General features: G+C 42.3%; 2 protein-coding genes across 6 annotated transcripts in view; one reads left to right on the top strand and one right to left on the bottom strand.

Annotated features, from left to right (window-relative positions):
• The first annotated feature begins 672 nt into the window (after positions 1 to 672).
• Positions 673 to 6,766, top strand: LOC118090311 (transmembrane protein 14C). 2 transcript variants are annotated; one of them, XM_035125914.2, is made up of 6 exons: positions 673 to 758; positions 2,844 to 2,969; positions 3,753 to 3,829; positions 4,820 to 4,921; positions 5,813 to 5,900; positions 6,096 to 6,766. In XM_035125914.2, exons 3-6 carry the CDS (start codon positions 3,754 to 3,756, stop codon positions 6,151 to 6,153), a joined length of 324 nt encoding a protein of 107 aa, XP_034981805.1. In that variant the 5' UTR covers positions 673 to 758; positions 2,844 to 2,969; position 3,753; the 3' UTR covers positions 6,154 to 6,766. The 2 variants fall into 2 exon arrangements, with proteins under 2 accessions (XP_034981805.1, XP_034981806.1); XM_035125915.2 differs by lacking the exon at positions 673 to 758 and adding an exon at positions 2,208 to 2,364.
• A 995-nt stretch (positions 6,767 to 7,761) lies between these two features.
• The window catches only part of MAK (male germ cell associated kinase), a 28,924-nt gene continuing 22,059 nt past the window's right edge, over positions 7,762 to 14,626 (bottom strand). For 3 of the 4 annotated variants that reach the window (XM_060277976.1, XM_035125912.2, XM_060277975.1), the window contains one exon: positions 7,762 to 10,259. In XM_060277976.1, coding sequence (XP_060133959.1) covers positions 10,096 to 10,259 — 164 coding nt within the window. In that variant the 3' untranslated portion in view covers positions 7,762 to 10,095. The remainder of the gene's footprint in view (positions 10,260 to 14,626) is intronic. The other variant, XM_035125909.2, reaches the window with a different exon arrangement.

Here is a 14,626-nt window from a genome sequence, read left to right as displayed (position 1 = left end):
ATAGTTCATTGGTAGGTAATCTGCCTTGCATGCAGAAGGGCCCAGTTTCAATCCCCGGCACTTCCATGAAGGACTAGGTATAGGGCTGCCATAGCCAGGATTTGGCAGTAGTAATCAGTGCCTGGGCAGAAATCACTTTAAAACAGACAGACAGACAGACAGACAGACAGACAGACAGACAGACAAGTCTGGGAAAATCCAGACACATTGCAACCCATGTCGGAAGTGTAGATTTTGCATAATTTATTTTAGAATAGCTTAAAAACTTCAATTTATTTTGGGAGATTTTTCAAAAAACAAACAAACAAAAAACCAAACAAAAAACCCCCCAAAGCTCAATAACTTTGCCCCCCCCCAAAAAAAACCACCTGGAGAGCCATTGCCGCTCAGTGTAGACAGTACTGAACTAGGTGGACCAGGGGTCTGATTCATTGAATTGTAGAGCTGGAAGGGAACCCAAGGATCATTCTAGTCCAACCCCCTGCAATGCAGGAATAAAATCTGAACCAGCAACAACAACAAGGGACGGCAGCTACGCAAGAGAATCACCGCACTGACAGTGCTTGGCTCCTGAACTCCGGACAGAGTGCCGCTCGTCCCTCGCTCCCGAGCACGGAAACTTCGGGCGTGCTGCTGGTTGCCCACGCTTGCGCGCTCCCGCAGCGCAGGGGACTCTGGGAAACCGAGTAGCTCGGCGTCAGTGGGGGAGGGGGAGCGTCCCAGGCAATCCTCGCGCTGTGCGCCCTTGCAGGAAGAAGGTCAGTCTGGGGCGCTACGCTGTGCGCTCCGTTGCAGCCGGGGGGGGGGGGGCTCATTTGCCTTTGCTGCATGCATCTTCATTCTGAGTTACAATTTGGCGTTGGAGGAGTAGGAACTATGGAATCCGCCCACATTCCGCCCCATTGCAATGGTCTATGGCTGCCTGTTGCGAATGTGGGGCGATCAAGCCAAAGTGGTGGATTTGCTTGCTATGGGGGGGGGGGGAGAAAGAGATTCCCTACTTTTCAGGTGCATCGGGGCAGCTTGCTGCATTGGGCACGCTGCCCTCGCTTGCAGGAAGCACCAGATCATCGCGAAGGTTTTGCAGCCGGCTAGACTCAGCCGGTCTCCGCCCATTGGCCGGCCTATTTATTATTAGCCCATCTAAAGGTCGCGAGTTACAGTTCTGCTGCCGCCGGGATACAGTTGTTCTCTCTCCCGAATACTGACTGTTTCCTTACTGGGTGCTACATTGTTTTAGACTCTAGATCAGGGATAGGCAAACTTCGCCCTCCATATGTTTTGGGACTACAACTCCCATCATCCCTGACCGCTGGTCCTGTTAGCTAGGGATGATGGGAGTTGTAGTCCCAAAACATCTGGAGGCCCGAGAGGCTCTGTGCCCCGGAACAGGCGCAGCAGGGTGTGGAAGGGGTTAACTTTCCCCTTGCCACAACTTGTCTCAAGGTGCTTTCTGGTGGTTCACCTAATGCCAGCTGTTTTGCTGAGGTCCTCGCACCTGTTTTAGGTGAGCTTTGCTGGTTCTGACCCAGAAAAGCATTTAGAATCATAGAATTGTAGAGTTGGAAGGGACCCCAAGGGTCGTCTAGTCCAACCCCCTGCAATGCAGAATTCTCAGCTAAATCATCCATGACAAGATGACCATCCAACCTCTGCTTAAAAAGCTCCAAGGAAGGAGAGTCCACAACCTCCCAAGGGTGTCTGTTCCACTGTCGAACTTTTCTTGCTGTCAGAAAGTTTTTCCTGATGTTTAGTTGGAATCTCCTTTCTTGTGAAGCCATTGGTTCTTTTTGCGTTCTGAAGCAATAGTGCCTTTTTCTGGATTACTTCACACAGAATAGTCATGCTTGTCACCAGAGCCTGAGTAGACTTCGTATATTTTAAACGCGACTGCAGGGATTCTAGACTGCAAGAAGAAGACTGGTCAACCCACCCAGAATGAATTAAGGATTAAGCTCAGTATTAGAGCATGATTGTGGGTTTGTGGGTTTGAGCCCCACATTGGGCAAAAGGTTCATGCATTGCAGGGGGTTAGATTACAACTCTGATTATTAGCTCCTTTCTCGCTGTGTAGTGGTCCCCTCTTTGTGCCTTTCCCCTGACATAAAATTTTAATTTTAATAAATGGATGTTTTCTTTTTTTACACTCTGATTTCACCTGCAGATTTATAAACTGTAGTCAGGGGTAGATAAGCTACTGTTGTTTCATGACCTTCAGTTCCCCTGTGGTGGGACTCATTCATTGGTACGGTTTTGTTCCCACCCACCTTCTTCCAAGGACATCAAAGCAGCGCTCTCGCCTCAACAAATCTGCATTCTGCTGTGTCAAAGTGTTGTGTTGGGAAGGTCACTTTCCCTAACATGGTAAGATCTGTCTTACAATGGAACTGACTGCAAAGAGGTAATGGTGGAGTTTCCCTTCCTGGAGGTCTTCAAGCCAAGGCTGTGAAGCCCTCTGGATTGAACTAAGCAGGCCACCAGGCACCCCCCAATTCTCTGATTTAGGCATCATCACCAGTAGGGAATGGCATGGTAGGGATGCGACACTCACCTGACCTCTCTCTCTGGCTGCATCACTGCTGCATACCTGGACAGAAAGGGGGAGACGAGGGGAGCAGTGATGGTGGCAAGATCAGTGCAGTGCAAATGCACCAGTGGAGCCAAGCCAGTGCTCCTGCTGCCATGTTTGCACTGCACTGGCCTGGCTCTTGTTGACATGTCATGGTGATACTTGGTAGTTCTTAAATTTGCAAGTGAAATCCAAGTGTAAAACAAGTATATGCAAACATATCAGGGCATGGAATGTTTACCTTTTTATCCTGTTGCCCTTGCCCCCTCTTCAGCCTCCTCTGTGCAACATCACCTTCAAGAGAGGAGAGAGAGGAGAAACATAAAGATAAGGACGTAGTGCTGTAAAAGAACCACGTGACCTTGGGAAGTGGAACCACGTGCCCCTAGCAAACAAACAGGTGAGATGAAAGTCAGAGGAAGGTGAAAGGTCATTTTTGTTCTGAGTTACCTTCCACTGCCCCTTGCAAGAAGATGGGTCTGTAGCCCCTAAGCTTGCCTCTTGTGTGACTGTGCATGCAATACTCCAATGCATGCTAAATAAGGGTATGTGTACAGTGCATTTAGACCTGGGAAATATTGTGTTCATTTTCCTGATTATAAGGCTAGCACTTCTGTCCCATTTGCTAATACCGGTATATCATTCACAGTGCCTGTCACATTCTGGAACTGTGGCTTTTTGATCAACATACTGGCAGGTCATGTTAAATTTCATTCGCTAGTAGGCGTGACGTGACACAACAACAAATGACATTGGGCAGTGTACCTACTCCCCCACTCTTTCCGCACATACATGCTTCTGTTCCCCTATGATTCCCCCATGAAAACAGTGGGGGAGGCATGCTGGTATTGTGCCCCACATTTCATCACTTAATGCCTGCGATTTTCTGGGCTAATGGGGGTTGCAGACATCTTTTTTTCTGGAAGCAATTAACACAGAAATGGGTGCTAACATTCCATTATATTCCACTCCAAAAGCATTTTTTTACCTTGTGTGAAAGCTCGGATATAATGTATTTAATAAGTTTGATGAATGACTGAGGCATTGCAGCCTCCATTTTTAATTAAGGTTTATAGTCATGAAATCCTTCCACATCAGCTCAGCTGAAAATATTTGAACACAGGGAAAGAGGGGGGATGTTCCTGGATTTCACATGTGCTGCATTTTCATCTTTATGTTCCAGAATGAGTACGGACTGGCTTGGCTACGGTTACGCAGCACTGGTTGCTTCAGGTGGAGTAATTGGCTATGCAAAAGCAGGTATAGTATTTTTCTGTTTTCTCCATCCTTCATTCAGCATTATGACATGGATATTTGTGCTTCGTAGCCTTTGCTGGTACAGTACAATAATTTTTAGTATGCACGTAGTATATGGCAGTAAAGGCATGTGGTCCTCATTGTGCCAAACATTCAGGGATAGGTATCAGCAATATAGCAATGCCAGCATTTTGCAATATAACATGCTGCAGTTTGCTTTCTTCCATGATGCATAGTCCCCATTGATTTGTTGCGGGAGCAAATAAATAAATCACAAAAACTCAGAACTCACTACATTCACATTATCACCGAATGTTGTGAGATTCAGGACAGACAAAATCATTTATTCACACAGCACATTAAAATCATTATTTCAATTATTATTTTAAAAGCAGCATGAACATGTATTTTTTAATTGTACTTAAAAAAAATTAAGCATGTGTTTTCTTCCCTGGGACCATTTGGTTAACGGTTCATTATAGTTTTCCCAAATAAGGTTAACTATGGACTCGGCACCCACAAGATGTAATGTCCCTTCACTGTCTTTTCTCAAAAAGAAATAACTAGTTTGTAGATTTAATAATGGAACTCGCTTCCCAGAGGACCTCATTAGGCCGCCTCTGTTCTTCCTTGTCGACAAATTATTTTTCTGTTCCAGGAGCCTTTCAGGGGAGTTTTAATTGCTGTTGGCTAGCTTGCCTTGAAAAGGGGCCTGTTGCTGGTAATTTCAGCGACTTTAAATTAATTTATTATGTGCTGCTTTTATTCTTTTTTAGGATTCCAGTTTTAACAGCAGTATTATTTTGTCTGTTGTGACATGCAGTGAAGTAAAAAATTCTAACAGAAACTGAATGGCCAGCCCCTGTTCATTTGCATTTGTGTCCTCCCTCACTTTAGTAAGCCTGTCAATGCTGAAGAAGTCCAAGGGAGTTTTGCTGCTGAGGCTGAAACTACTCCTTGACCTTCCACAATCCTCTTGTACTTTTACTCTAGGTAGCGTTCCTTCTCTCGCTGCTGGTCTCTTGTTTGGTGGTTTAGCAGGCGTGGGTGCTTACCAGCAGTCTCAGGATCCGAAGAATGTTTGGCTTTCTTTGAGTAAGCATTTTATTTAGATTTATTTGACCAAAACAACAACCCACCCAATGTGATTCCTTCTTCTGCAATGAAACACAATGTAGAGCCAGAAATTGCAGAATTTGGCGGTTTGATGTAAGGAATTCTAAAGTTCCTTATGCAGGCTTGGGCTGTGGTCCAAACTTGACCTGATGTCTGATGGTATTGGGTGATTCATAGGTTGGCGGTCCCAACCTCATTGAAAGTGTCCTGCAGAGGGATGCCCACCCCTGGATCCAGTTTCCTATCCCTTGTCAGGAAAAGGGGTGGATGGGGGAAGGGGATTTGTGGGGTTGTATCACCCATGAGGCAGGGCTGGGAGAAGAGGAAGGGTCCAGGTGGTCAGAGAGAGGAGAGCAGGCAGGGAAAGAGTTGTGCTGTCTCCAAGGACAAGGAGGGGCTTAAAGTGGGGGCAGCAGCAGCAGCACCAGCAGCTGGAGCTGCTACGCAGAGGTCTCCAGTTGCTTACATGCACTACATCAGATGAGGGGGGTTAAGTGAATTGGAGGGGGTGCCATTGTGCTGTTGCTCCAATGGTCCAGGTTGCAGCACAAATCTGAAGAGGGAGGTGCCCAGATAGCTATTTAGCAGGAGCAGTGCATAATTACTGCAATTTAGGAGCTGATGTAATAGTTGCCAATAAAGAACCAAACTTTCCAACACTTGTCTTCATTGGAGCTGCGTGTGCTCAGGGGACACCCCTCGTCTTAAGGCACAGGACGTAACAATTTGGCAAAGACTAGACAGGTCTAGGGCTGCATGGGGGAAGCACCTGGGGATCTTATGCACCCAACCTTCAGCTCCACCGAACAAAATGCAGGATGTAAATGTAACACTCGAATAAAGCTTTGGCTTGTGATTTCCCCCCATTAGTTGCTTCTGGAACCTTAACTGGTGTGATGGGAATGAGGTTCTATAACTCCAGGAAATTCATGCCTGCAGGGTTAATTGCTGGTGCCAGGTACAAAATTCCACTTTCCTTCTCCATCTTTCCTGTCATGAACTATTATTCGGTTTAATGGAATGTGGGTACCCGTAAGATATAGTTAACACAGTCATAACATGGACTCGTCATTATCGTAAACTACAGTGAAACATTTAGATTATAGTTCTGTGCTGTTTACTGAAATGTTGGTTTGTGTTTGAATTTAAACAGTCTGTTGATGGTGGGGAAACTTGGACTACAGCTGATGGAGAAACCCCTCCAGCCATAAGCGTGCAACAAATAAAAAGCAAATAAAGTACCTGAAGCAAATAAAGTATCTGAAGACAGCTTTCAAGCCACATAAAAACAGCTGAAGTTTTGGGCTTCTTAAAATATTGTTAGCATCTGGAGAAGATACCTAACTACAGAAGCAGTGCTTTTCAATGTGACCAGCATTTTATCTCTATTAGCTCCTTTTGCACAATTCTAAAGTGTCATAGCCACAAAATTACAGCTTCCACATCACACTTTTTAAATTAAAAAAAATGTACACATTTCTTCCCATAGCCCTGTGCACTTGAAGATTGTGAACGGGGGAAAAGTGGCAGTGATAACCACTGTTGCTGCTGTGTTATCTAGCATAAATACTTCCTTAACTTGGATCATATGTCACTTCTCTGTCTTGACAAACTGAAATTTCTGATGCTGCATAGAGGGACTTCTTAGTATAAATTTGTATCTGTACTTACAGGGCTACTATCAAGGTGACTAATTTTGTTTAAGTGTCTACAAATATTATATATGTTTTAAAAATCAGGTGAAAGTTTGCTAAATCTGTTTAAAAAAAGATATTGGATAAATGGTTTATTTACTACTAATAAAAAAACAATTAGTTCTAAGTACCTTTCAGGGTGGAAGGCAGATTTTGTTTTGCGCGTCTCTGTGTGGATGGGTGTGTTTTACTTGCGGGCTTCCCTTGGTCAGCAGTACCTAAAAATATACTATTCAGGTAAAGATACTAAATGCTTACACAGATATATGTTGATGATTAATTGCCTTTAAAGAGATTATGGTACTGATCTAGTGATTATGTGGGTGCTGTGATATATCCATAGTAGTTGAATGGAATGAATATATTCCCCCAATATTGCATGAGGATAGCACTGCATTGCAGCCACTGAAGCGGGGGGGGGGAATGTTTTTATAATGGTCCAGAAAGACCCTAAAAGCAGATAAAGAACAGTACTAAATGGCTTCATGAATACATAACCCCTTGCTGCCGAAGTAGCAGGAGAGCTGCTTCTTCCTTCGTCTGATTCCAGGCAATTTTAATCACACCGTAAACATAAGCGGTCCAGAAATGATCACAATGACAGCTTTCTAAGTTTTCAAAATTTCCTGCCGCAACCAACATCTCAACTTTGAAGTCATGCACCCCTATTAGCATAGGGGCTTTGGCCCCCACAGTAAAATATTTGAGGAGGCCATCCACCCCCCAAAGTTAATGGGTACTGCCATTCAAATGGTGTGTGTGCATTGTGTTATGTGATCAAGTATGTGGGGTGGGGCTTACCTGGGCCCCCACAATATTTTATTCAAGTTGGCACCCCTGCTGTACCATTTCCCAGAAACTAAGCATGAAATCACACGTTCTAAAGGACACTGCCACAATGCCCCCTCTCTCCATAACATCATTTACCCTGAGGGTTGAGGTCAATTTCATGTTTCCATCCTAGCCCTGCCTAGGGGGAAAACACACATAAGAATTATGTCAAGGTACAAAACAGGTCATTACAGGGATGGAACAGGTTCTCTGTAAATGTATAGTTTCAATCCAAAAGTTAAGTAAGACGTATGTGTGTGTGTGTGTGTGTGTGTGTGTGTGTGTTCGTTCTAATGGAAGACTATTATAGTCTTGTGTATCTGAGAAGTTAACTTTATTATAAAAGAAAATGATTTTCAGCTGAAAACACCCCAGTCAGAAAGGCAAGTTCCTTGCTTTTTACTAACATACAAACCTGTAGATGGATACCTACAATATAGCATTTCAGTGAAACTGCATAAACCTGGAGAGACTGAAACCCCACTTAACACGAGGGAACTAGTACAGTATTAGTCTGATGTTCCTGCAACTCTGCATAGGAACATAATATTGCCTGCACAGCAGCAGCTTAGATAAACTACTGAATTAATATAATCACTTGCCCCTTTTTGCTACTAGTTAAGTGTGCTTTAACATGAAAACCTTGAATAAACACATCGGTAAACTATTCAAATTATGAAAATGTGTTCAAGTGTTATAGCTTAAATCCTAATTCAAGCCTCAAATCAACCAATAAATAGTCTACAACAGAACTGTACATTAAAAAATACATAAAAATACATGTTAGCCTGCAAATTTAACATTTTACAAGTTAAAAATATACAATACATGCTACTTTTTAAACTTTGGATTGTCAGGTTTAATACATTACATATCATAACATTTAGCAGTTAAAGCAGCAGACCTTACATAGCTCTCCACAGTTTGGATCTCTGTTGTCTAGTATATTAGCAAATCTACTAAAAAGAGAAATATACTGAAATAGCACATAGGTTTTGGGCCACTGTGTACTTTATGGCATCCAAAAGGGGGAAAGGAGGTCATAAATGTGTCCCTGGCCAGATAATGCAGCTAACTCTATGCTACGAGATTTCAACGATAAACACACTTCAGGAACCGGTAAGAAATTCTATAGTTGTTCGACTTTGGTTACCAGGCGAAGGCACTACAGTAAGTGGGACTAACTAAAGTTTCTGATTCAACAAAATCAGTGAAGAGTTAAAAAACAACAACACTAAAAACCCACAGTGGCCTAGACTTCCCGCAGACAATTTGTGACAAAACACCAGAATTCTGGTTCCATAAAGGTGGGGATAAAAGTTGCCTGCAGAGCACAAAGATTAAAGATCTTCAGTCAGTAATTACAATTTATTTCCTGGCTTGGCAATTATGCTAAACCTACTGAGTAGGAAACCAGGTTTCCTCAACACCATTCACAGGTTGTATTTCTTAATCACAGGATTAAACTTGCAAATGATCTCCAAGAAAACTTTCACCTCAATCCAGGGGTTCCTTAGGGTTCCAGTGCTCCTGTTCACACATCTTTTGTGCAATTCATTGCACTGTCATGCAGAGGTAACAACCGCCACATACATGTATCCTGTACACTTTTGCACATAACAGTCTGGGGACTAGAGCAAAAATGCTGTACAGATGAATCTCTTCCCTACTCACTTGTAAGTCAGACCCAGAGACAAGCTCTATACATTGGTCACTAGTTAAATAGTTTACAAGGTTTATAGCCTTCACAATACTTCTGCAGGATTGACATGCAAGGAGGGGTCCCATGGCTGCATAATACAACATGAGATGGGCTCTTGGGGATGTGTCACCTTTGTAAAACACTTATTTTAGTGGAGTCGCTGACTACAGATGGCCGAGGTGGGAAATCTGTGGCCCTCTAGATGTTGTTGGCTAGGATGTTGGAAGTTGCGAGCCCAGCAACATCTCAAAGGCTGCAGCTTCCTCACCCCTGACATGCAGATTCACTCTCTGCAAACAGAAAGGTAGTTAAGGACATAGAGCAACCCAAAACAAAGTCAAATGGCTGTTGTTTAGTTCTGGACCCTTTGATGCTAGCTAGACAATGCAATAGATTCTTCTCCAGAAATCATTTTGGCTTTCATTGTTCAAATCTGATTTTATCTGTAAAGGTTCTGGAAGCAACATCTGTTTGAAAGTCACTCTTTACACCCTACATTTTGCACACCTGCTGTTCTCCACATAGAAACGACTCACAGTTGCTCAATGGCAAACATGTGCATTTGCTTTTTTATGTCACTTAAAAACATTTTTAAAAGGAAACATCAAAGGGATCCAATAAAAACTTACCTAGAAAGAGTTGAAATACCCATTAGTTTTGGCAATATACTTTATAGAATACTTTGTAATGTAAACAAAATTAAAAAACAACAACAACCCTACCTTAGAGACACTATTTTGAAGAATGCTTTCTAAGTAAAATGTATTTATTATTATTTCCCCCCTAGAGGTAATAAAATACAGGCTCTCGGTTCTTTCCAGAATTGATATTCTATTAGTAGAAACGTGCTTTAAAGTGTCCCGGAAGTAAATGAAGGGAAGTGTATAACAGTCACAGTAAAGCATACATAGTGGGCGCAAGCCCTCCTATCGATGCCCGCCATACTTGGCCACCCAGTCGGTCCTTCCATGGATGGGTTGCACCGGAGGCGGGCGAGTTAAAATGTTCATGCCTTTCGCTGCTGGGTTGTATGTCGGCCCTGGTAACTGGGAACGAGCAGCTTTCGTTTTCCAAGCATATTCTGCATATTCTGAATAAAAAAAACACAAAAGTCAATATAAGCCAGAATCAAGTGGCTAAAACTTCTCTCTCTGTTAAACAGAGTAATTGGTTTTTTATTTTAATAAATTTATAGTACACAATACCGAACATTACTATTCACACAAAAGGGGGACAATATACTCTAGCTGTAATAGCACACATTGGTAATGAGCAGAGAAGGGAAAGAAGGGTGTTTATCTTCACTTTTTGCTGATGTAATGGCATATATGTCGCTACCAAAGCCACACAAATAATCACCTATGCCAAAACCACAGAGTTCTACAGCAGTACAAGGACAGACAGCAAAGCAGCCTCAAATTAAGCTATTTCATACCTGGATAGTTTGGTTGTCTGTATCAGTGTTAGAAACTCAGATAAATATATAAGCTAGGTGCCAAATGGCTCCTTAAACCAGGGTTACAGTTGCCAAAATGGAATGCCTAGTTGCCATTTGGAGCCAGATGGCTTGGAAGTCACATTTTTCAATACAACTTTTGGGTTCCTGAAATTTACTTTGATTGCGCAGATAAAATATAATGGATATATTTCTATAGGATGTGTTGTTAGCGTGTGAAAACAGTCAAGATCCAAGGATCCCCGGGCATGCACCTCCAGATGGTGGAGACATAAGGCACCATCCTGGCACCCTGGTTGCAAGTGGCCAATAGCCAGGAGCAAAATGCACCTGGCGCCTGGCAAATTTCAAACACTGGCCTGTATCGCTACAAATGGGCATGTCTCTGGACCTCGTCATCCAGCAATACCTTAAATTATAGAACACATTTACTTTTTGCTATCACTCACAAGTGCCTAAATACCTATGAACCTACAAAACACATCTCTACAAAGAGCATGAATAAACATACACAACTCATTCAAATGCTATGGAAACAAACCTTTAATAGCATCAACATACTAAATATTGCCTTATACAAGTTTTTATACTGTCATATTACCGCACCCGCCTTATTAAACAAGCATACAGAATCCAATAACTGTCCACACAACCAAAACATATAAATGCAGGTATGGAATTCCTTTCTAAGCTAACTTTAAATCATTCTTCAAACATACCAACTGGACTAACAAAAGCACTTCTCAAAATCTTAATGAGTGTTTTCCTCACCGTGGCTATTAAACTTCTTTTCCTTAGCTTCTCCATTATTTACTCTTCCCAAGAAGTTTGATCAAACTTGACATATGCCATGGGCTTATCTTAAAGTAGATGTGAAGAGTACAATCAGAACAAACCTATACTCAAGTCCAACTGCATTCAGTGGAGCTTACTTCCCAGTAAGTGTGTATGGGAATGGTGCCTAACCTATCATTTTCAAGCACTGCTTGAAATAAAATTAAAAACTAGATGCACAGCCCTAGGCAAGCCTCTTTCCTATCAGGCAGCAAAGGTGATGTTGCTGAGAATGGTACCCAGCCATGGAGCATGGCAGACGATTTCTGGACCTGCCTAATCCAAAGCTTCCCAGAAGATAGAGAACTCCAGGTTGAATTCACTTGCACTACCAAGAATTGCCAGCCTGTTCTTCTGAGTACCACCCACACAGACCAGCAAAAGAATAGTAATAATTTATTATTTATACCCCAGCCACTCTGGGCGGCTTCCAACAAAATATTAAAATACAATAGTCCTTAGATATTAAAAGCTTCCCTAAACAGGGCTGCCTTCAGATGTCTTTCAGCTTAAGGCAGATAAGCATTGCTTTGTTTGCTTGTTCATTAAGAAGTGTGAATATTGGCACTCAACTCCAAAAGAATAGAAAAGTCTCAGTTTATCATTCTCTGACGTTTCTAATCCATCATCCCACATACTACGGGCAGGGACTCCAGGGACAGGAGGAGAGAAAAGCAATGTTGCCAGAGATATGCTCGGATTCAGCAAGTGCCTTTGAGGTCTTATTATAATGAGTGCTTCCCCCCCAGGGGGTACTCGCAGTACCAGCACCTCTTTTGTTGTTGTTAAAAAGTGTGGCACTTACTGTAACAACCTCATGGTGAGTACCGGCGCCTATTTTTCTAGAAAAAAAGCACTGATTATAATAAAGTGGTATACAAATCTTGTGAAAGAATGAAGTAAGTTCAGTGGCAATTTGCACTCATCGCTTGTGGCACTGAAAGACAACTGCTCATAGGAGCCACGAGGGGCTGTCCCTTTGCCCCCCCCAAAAAAATATTTGCGGGGCCCAGGGCACCCCCCCCCCCGAGTTGATGGGCATTGCCATTCAAATGGTGTGTGTGGAGTCTTTTGTCTTTTGTCAATTATCCAGGGAGGGGCTTACCCAGGCCCTTCAATATTATTTTCAAGTTGGTACCAGTGCAACTACATATAATGAAGGTGATCCACTCTGCACATTTCAGCCAGCATTTGCCTGGAAGTGCTTTCCATGAGGCAGCAGATTCAAACCCGTAAACTTTTATCAACAGGGTATGCTGGATACTGTGCTTTATTCATGCTCCTCATTACATCACCATCAGTTCTAAACAATTTATTTATCACACATCTTCCTAATTTTACCTTTCTTTGTGTCACAGATAGTAGGAAGCTCTGACAGGCAAAATAAATGAAGTAATTAAAAGTGAGAACATGACGAGAAAAATAAACATGTTTGCTGCATAAAGTGGGAGGAGAAAGCTAGAATACAATAGAATAGTTAAATCTTTCCCTCTGGGTGCTACAGAAAAAGATTCCTGACAGAGCTTCTGTTCAATTAATAGCTGCACGATGGGCAGAAATTCAGGGTACCACGTTTTCCATACCATGGCGATTTAATGGGGAAACTGTAGCTGTTGGTATTTCTGAACACCAGGTAGCCATTATAGAATCAATCTCTCTTTCAGGAAAAAAAAAGCTGGTGGGCAGGGGGGAAACTAGCAACCCTAGTTATGGGGCAAGGATTTCCACTGGTAACGGCATTCCTAAAGGATGCGAGTCAAGGAATAGTTTTCTCCAACAAGCAATCAACAACCTCTAGTCCATGCATGTGAATGGATAGAGACAAATCCATTATGTGGAGACAGTTAAAAGACGACTAGATATGGCACTAGCCAGACAGCACATTTTGTGGACTAAGGGCTACAGAAATTGATGTGCCTCACACACTAGATCTGTAGTGAGTTGGGATACCCATCTCTCACTCTGCCTTTGATGTTTGTGGTTTTAAATGGTGGTTTTTCCCTTGTTGCAACTGTCAAGGCCCAAGCAGAATAAGGATGTGGGACCTTTTCACCCACTATGGCAGTACCTAAGTTTCCTACCTCAAGACTGCTCTGCCCACACCCTGGGTCCGCTCTCTCTCTCTAAAAAGCCACTTCCACAGCCCTTATATCCAGGTGGAGATAACGAGCCACCTGCAAATAGCGAGTCAGTAAAACACACAAAGTTCTAGATCACCTTCCGAAACATGGGAGCGCCAAGTATTCCCAGCTTACCCCTTTGTAAACTTAAGCCCTTGTCAAAATAAAAATACACCAGCATCATGAAGGTAATTCTGAAGAGTATAACATAAAATGCGTGTCCGGTATCTATAGAATATTCATTACTTTAAACAGGTATAGTGGCCAAGTGGTCCTGGAAGGTGAAGTAACAGGTTGCCAACTGTTCAGTTCACCTCTATAGGTTGTGATTTGATCAATGGCAATTGGCAAAGGATAAATTTTATCTCAACACCATGAAAAGTTTCACCTGCCAATTCTCTGCATATCACCCCGCTTTTAAAAATCAACAGCTACAGGGTCCGGCTGAAGACTTGGCAACCCCAGGGTGAAGTTTCATTTAGTCTTAAAGTGCTGTAGTCTGCACATCTATTACTGGGCACTTAATCAAGGAAATTTGTGAACTTCCGATTCTTGCTTTTATGGTGCTTTAAAAAATACTCTCCAATTAATTGGCGGTTCTTTTGCAAAGGAGTTTCAGGTGTGTATGACTTATCACAGACCATAAAGTAATACATTATTAGCCACACTTTAATATGGAGCCAAATCTTTATCTGCTGTAAAAAAATAAACAAACGCCCTATAATGTTTTTAAACAGAAAGCCAATGTTAATGCTCAGTGGCAGTTGTGGAATTTACTGTTAACAAGATAAATGTCCTTTATTAACCTAGAATTACAACTAGAAAGCTTCTTTCTTTCTTTTTGCTAGCTCTTACATAATGAGATAGATGTGAACTTTAAATAATTGCCAATAGGAATCAAAACTAAATATGCCAAGCTGAAGTGGTTTTAATATGAAAGTGGGAAAATGTATGCTTGAGAATAGTTTTATCACTGTAGTTCAGTTCAGTTAGTTATGGGTGGTGTGTATGCTACTCAATAACAAAGTTATATTTGTGTCTTACAAC

Source organism: Zootoca vivipara, chromosome 8 (assembly GCF_963506605.1).
Source record: "Zootoca vivipara chromosome 8, rZooViv1.1, whole genome shotgun sequence".
NCBI lineage: Eukaryota > Metazoa > Chordata > Lepidosauria > Squamata > Lacertidae > Zootoca > Zootoca vivipara.
Note: the sequence above shows the minus strand (reverse complement) of the source record. Positions and strands in the feature narration are given on the sequence as shown.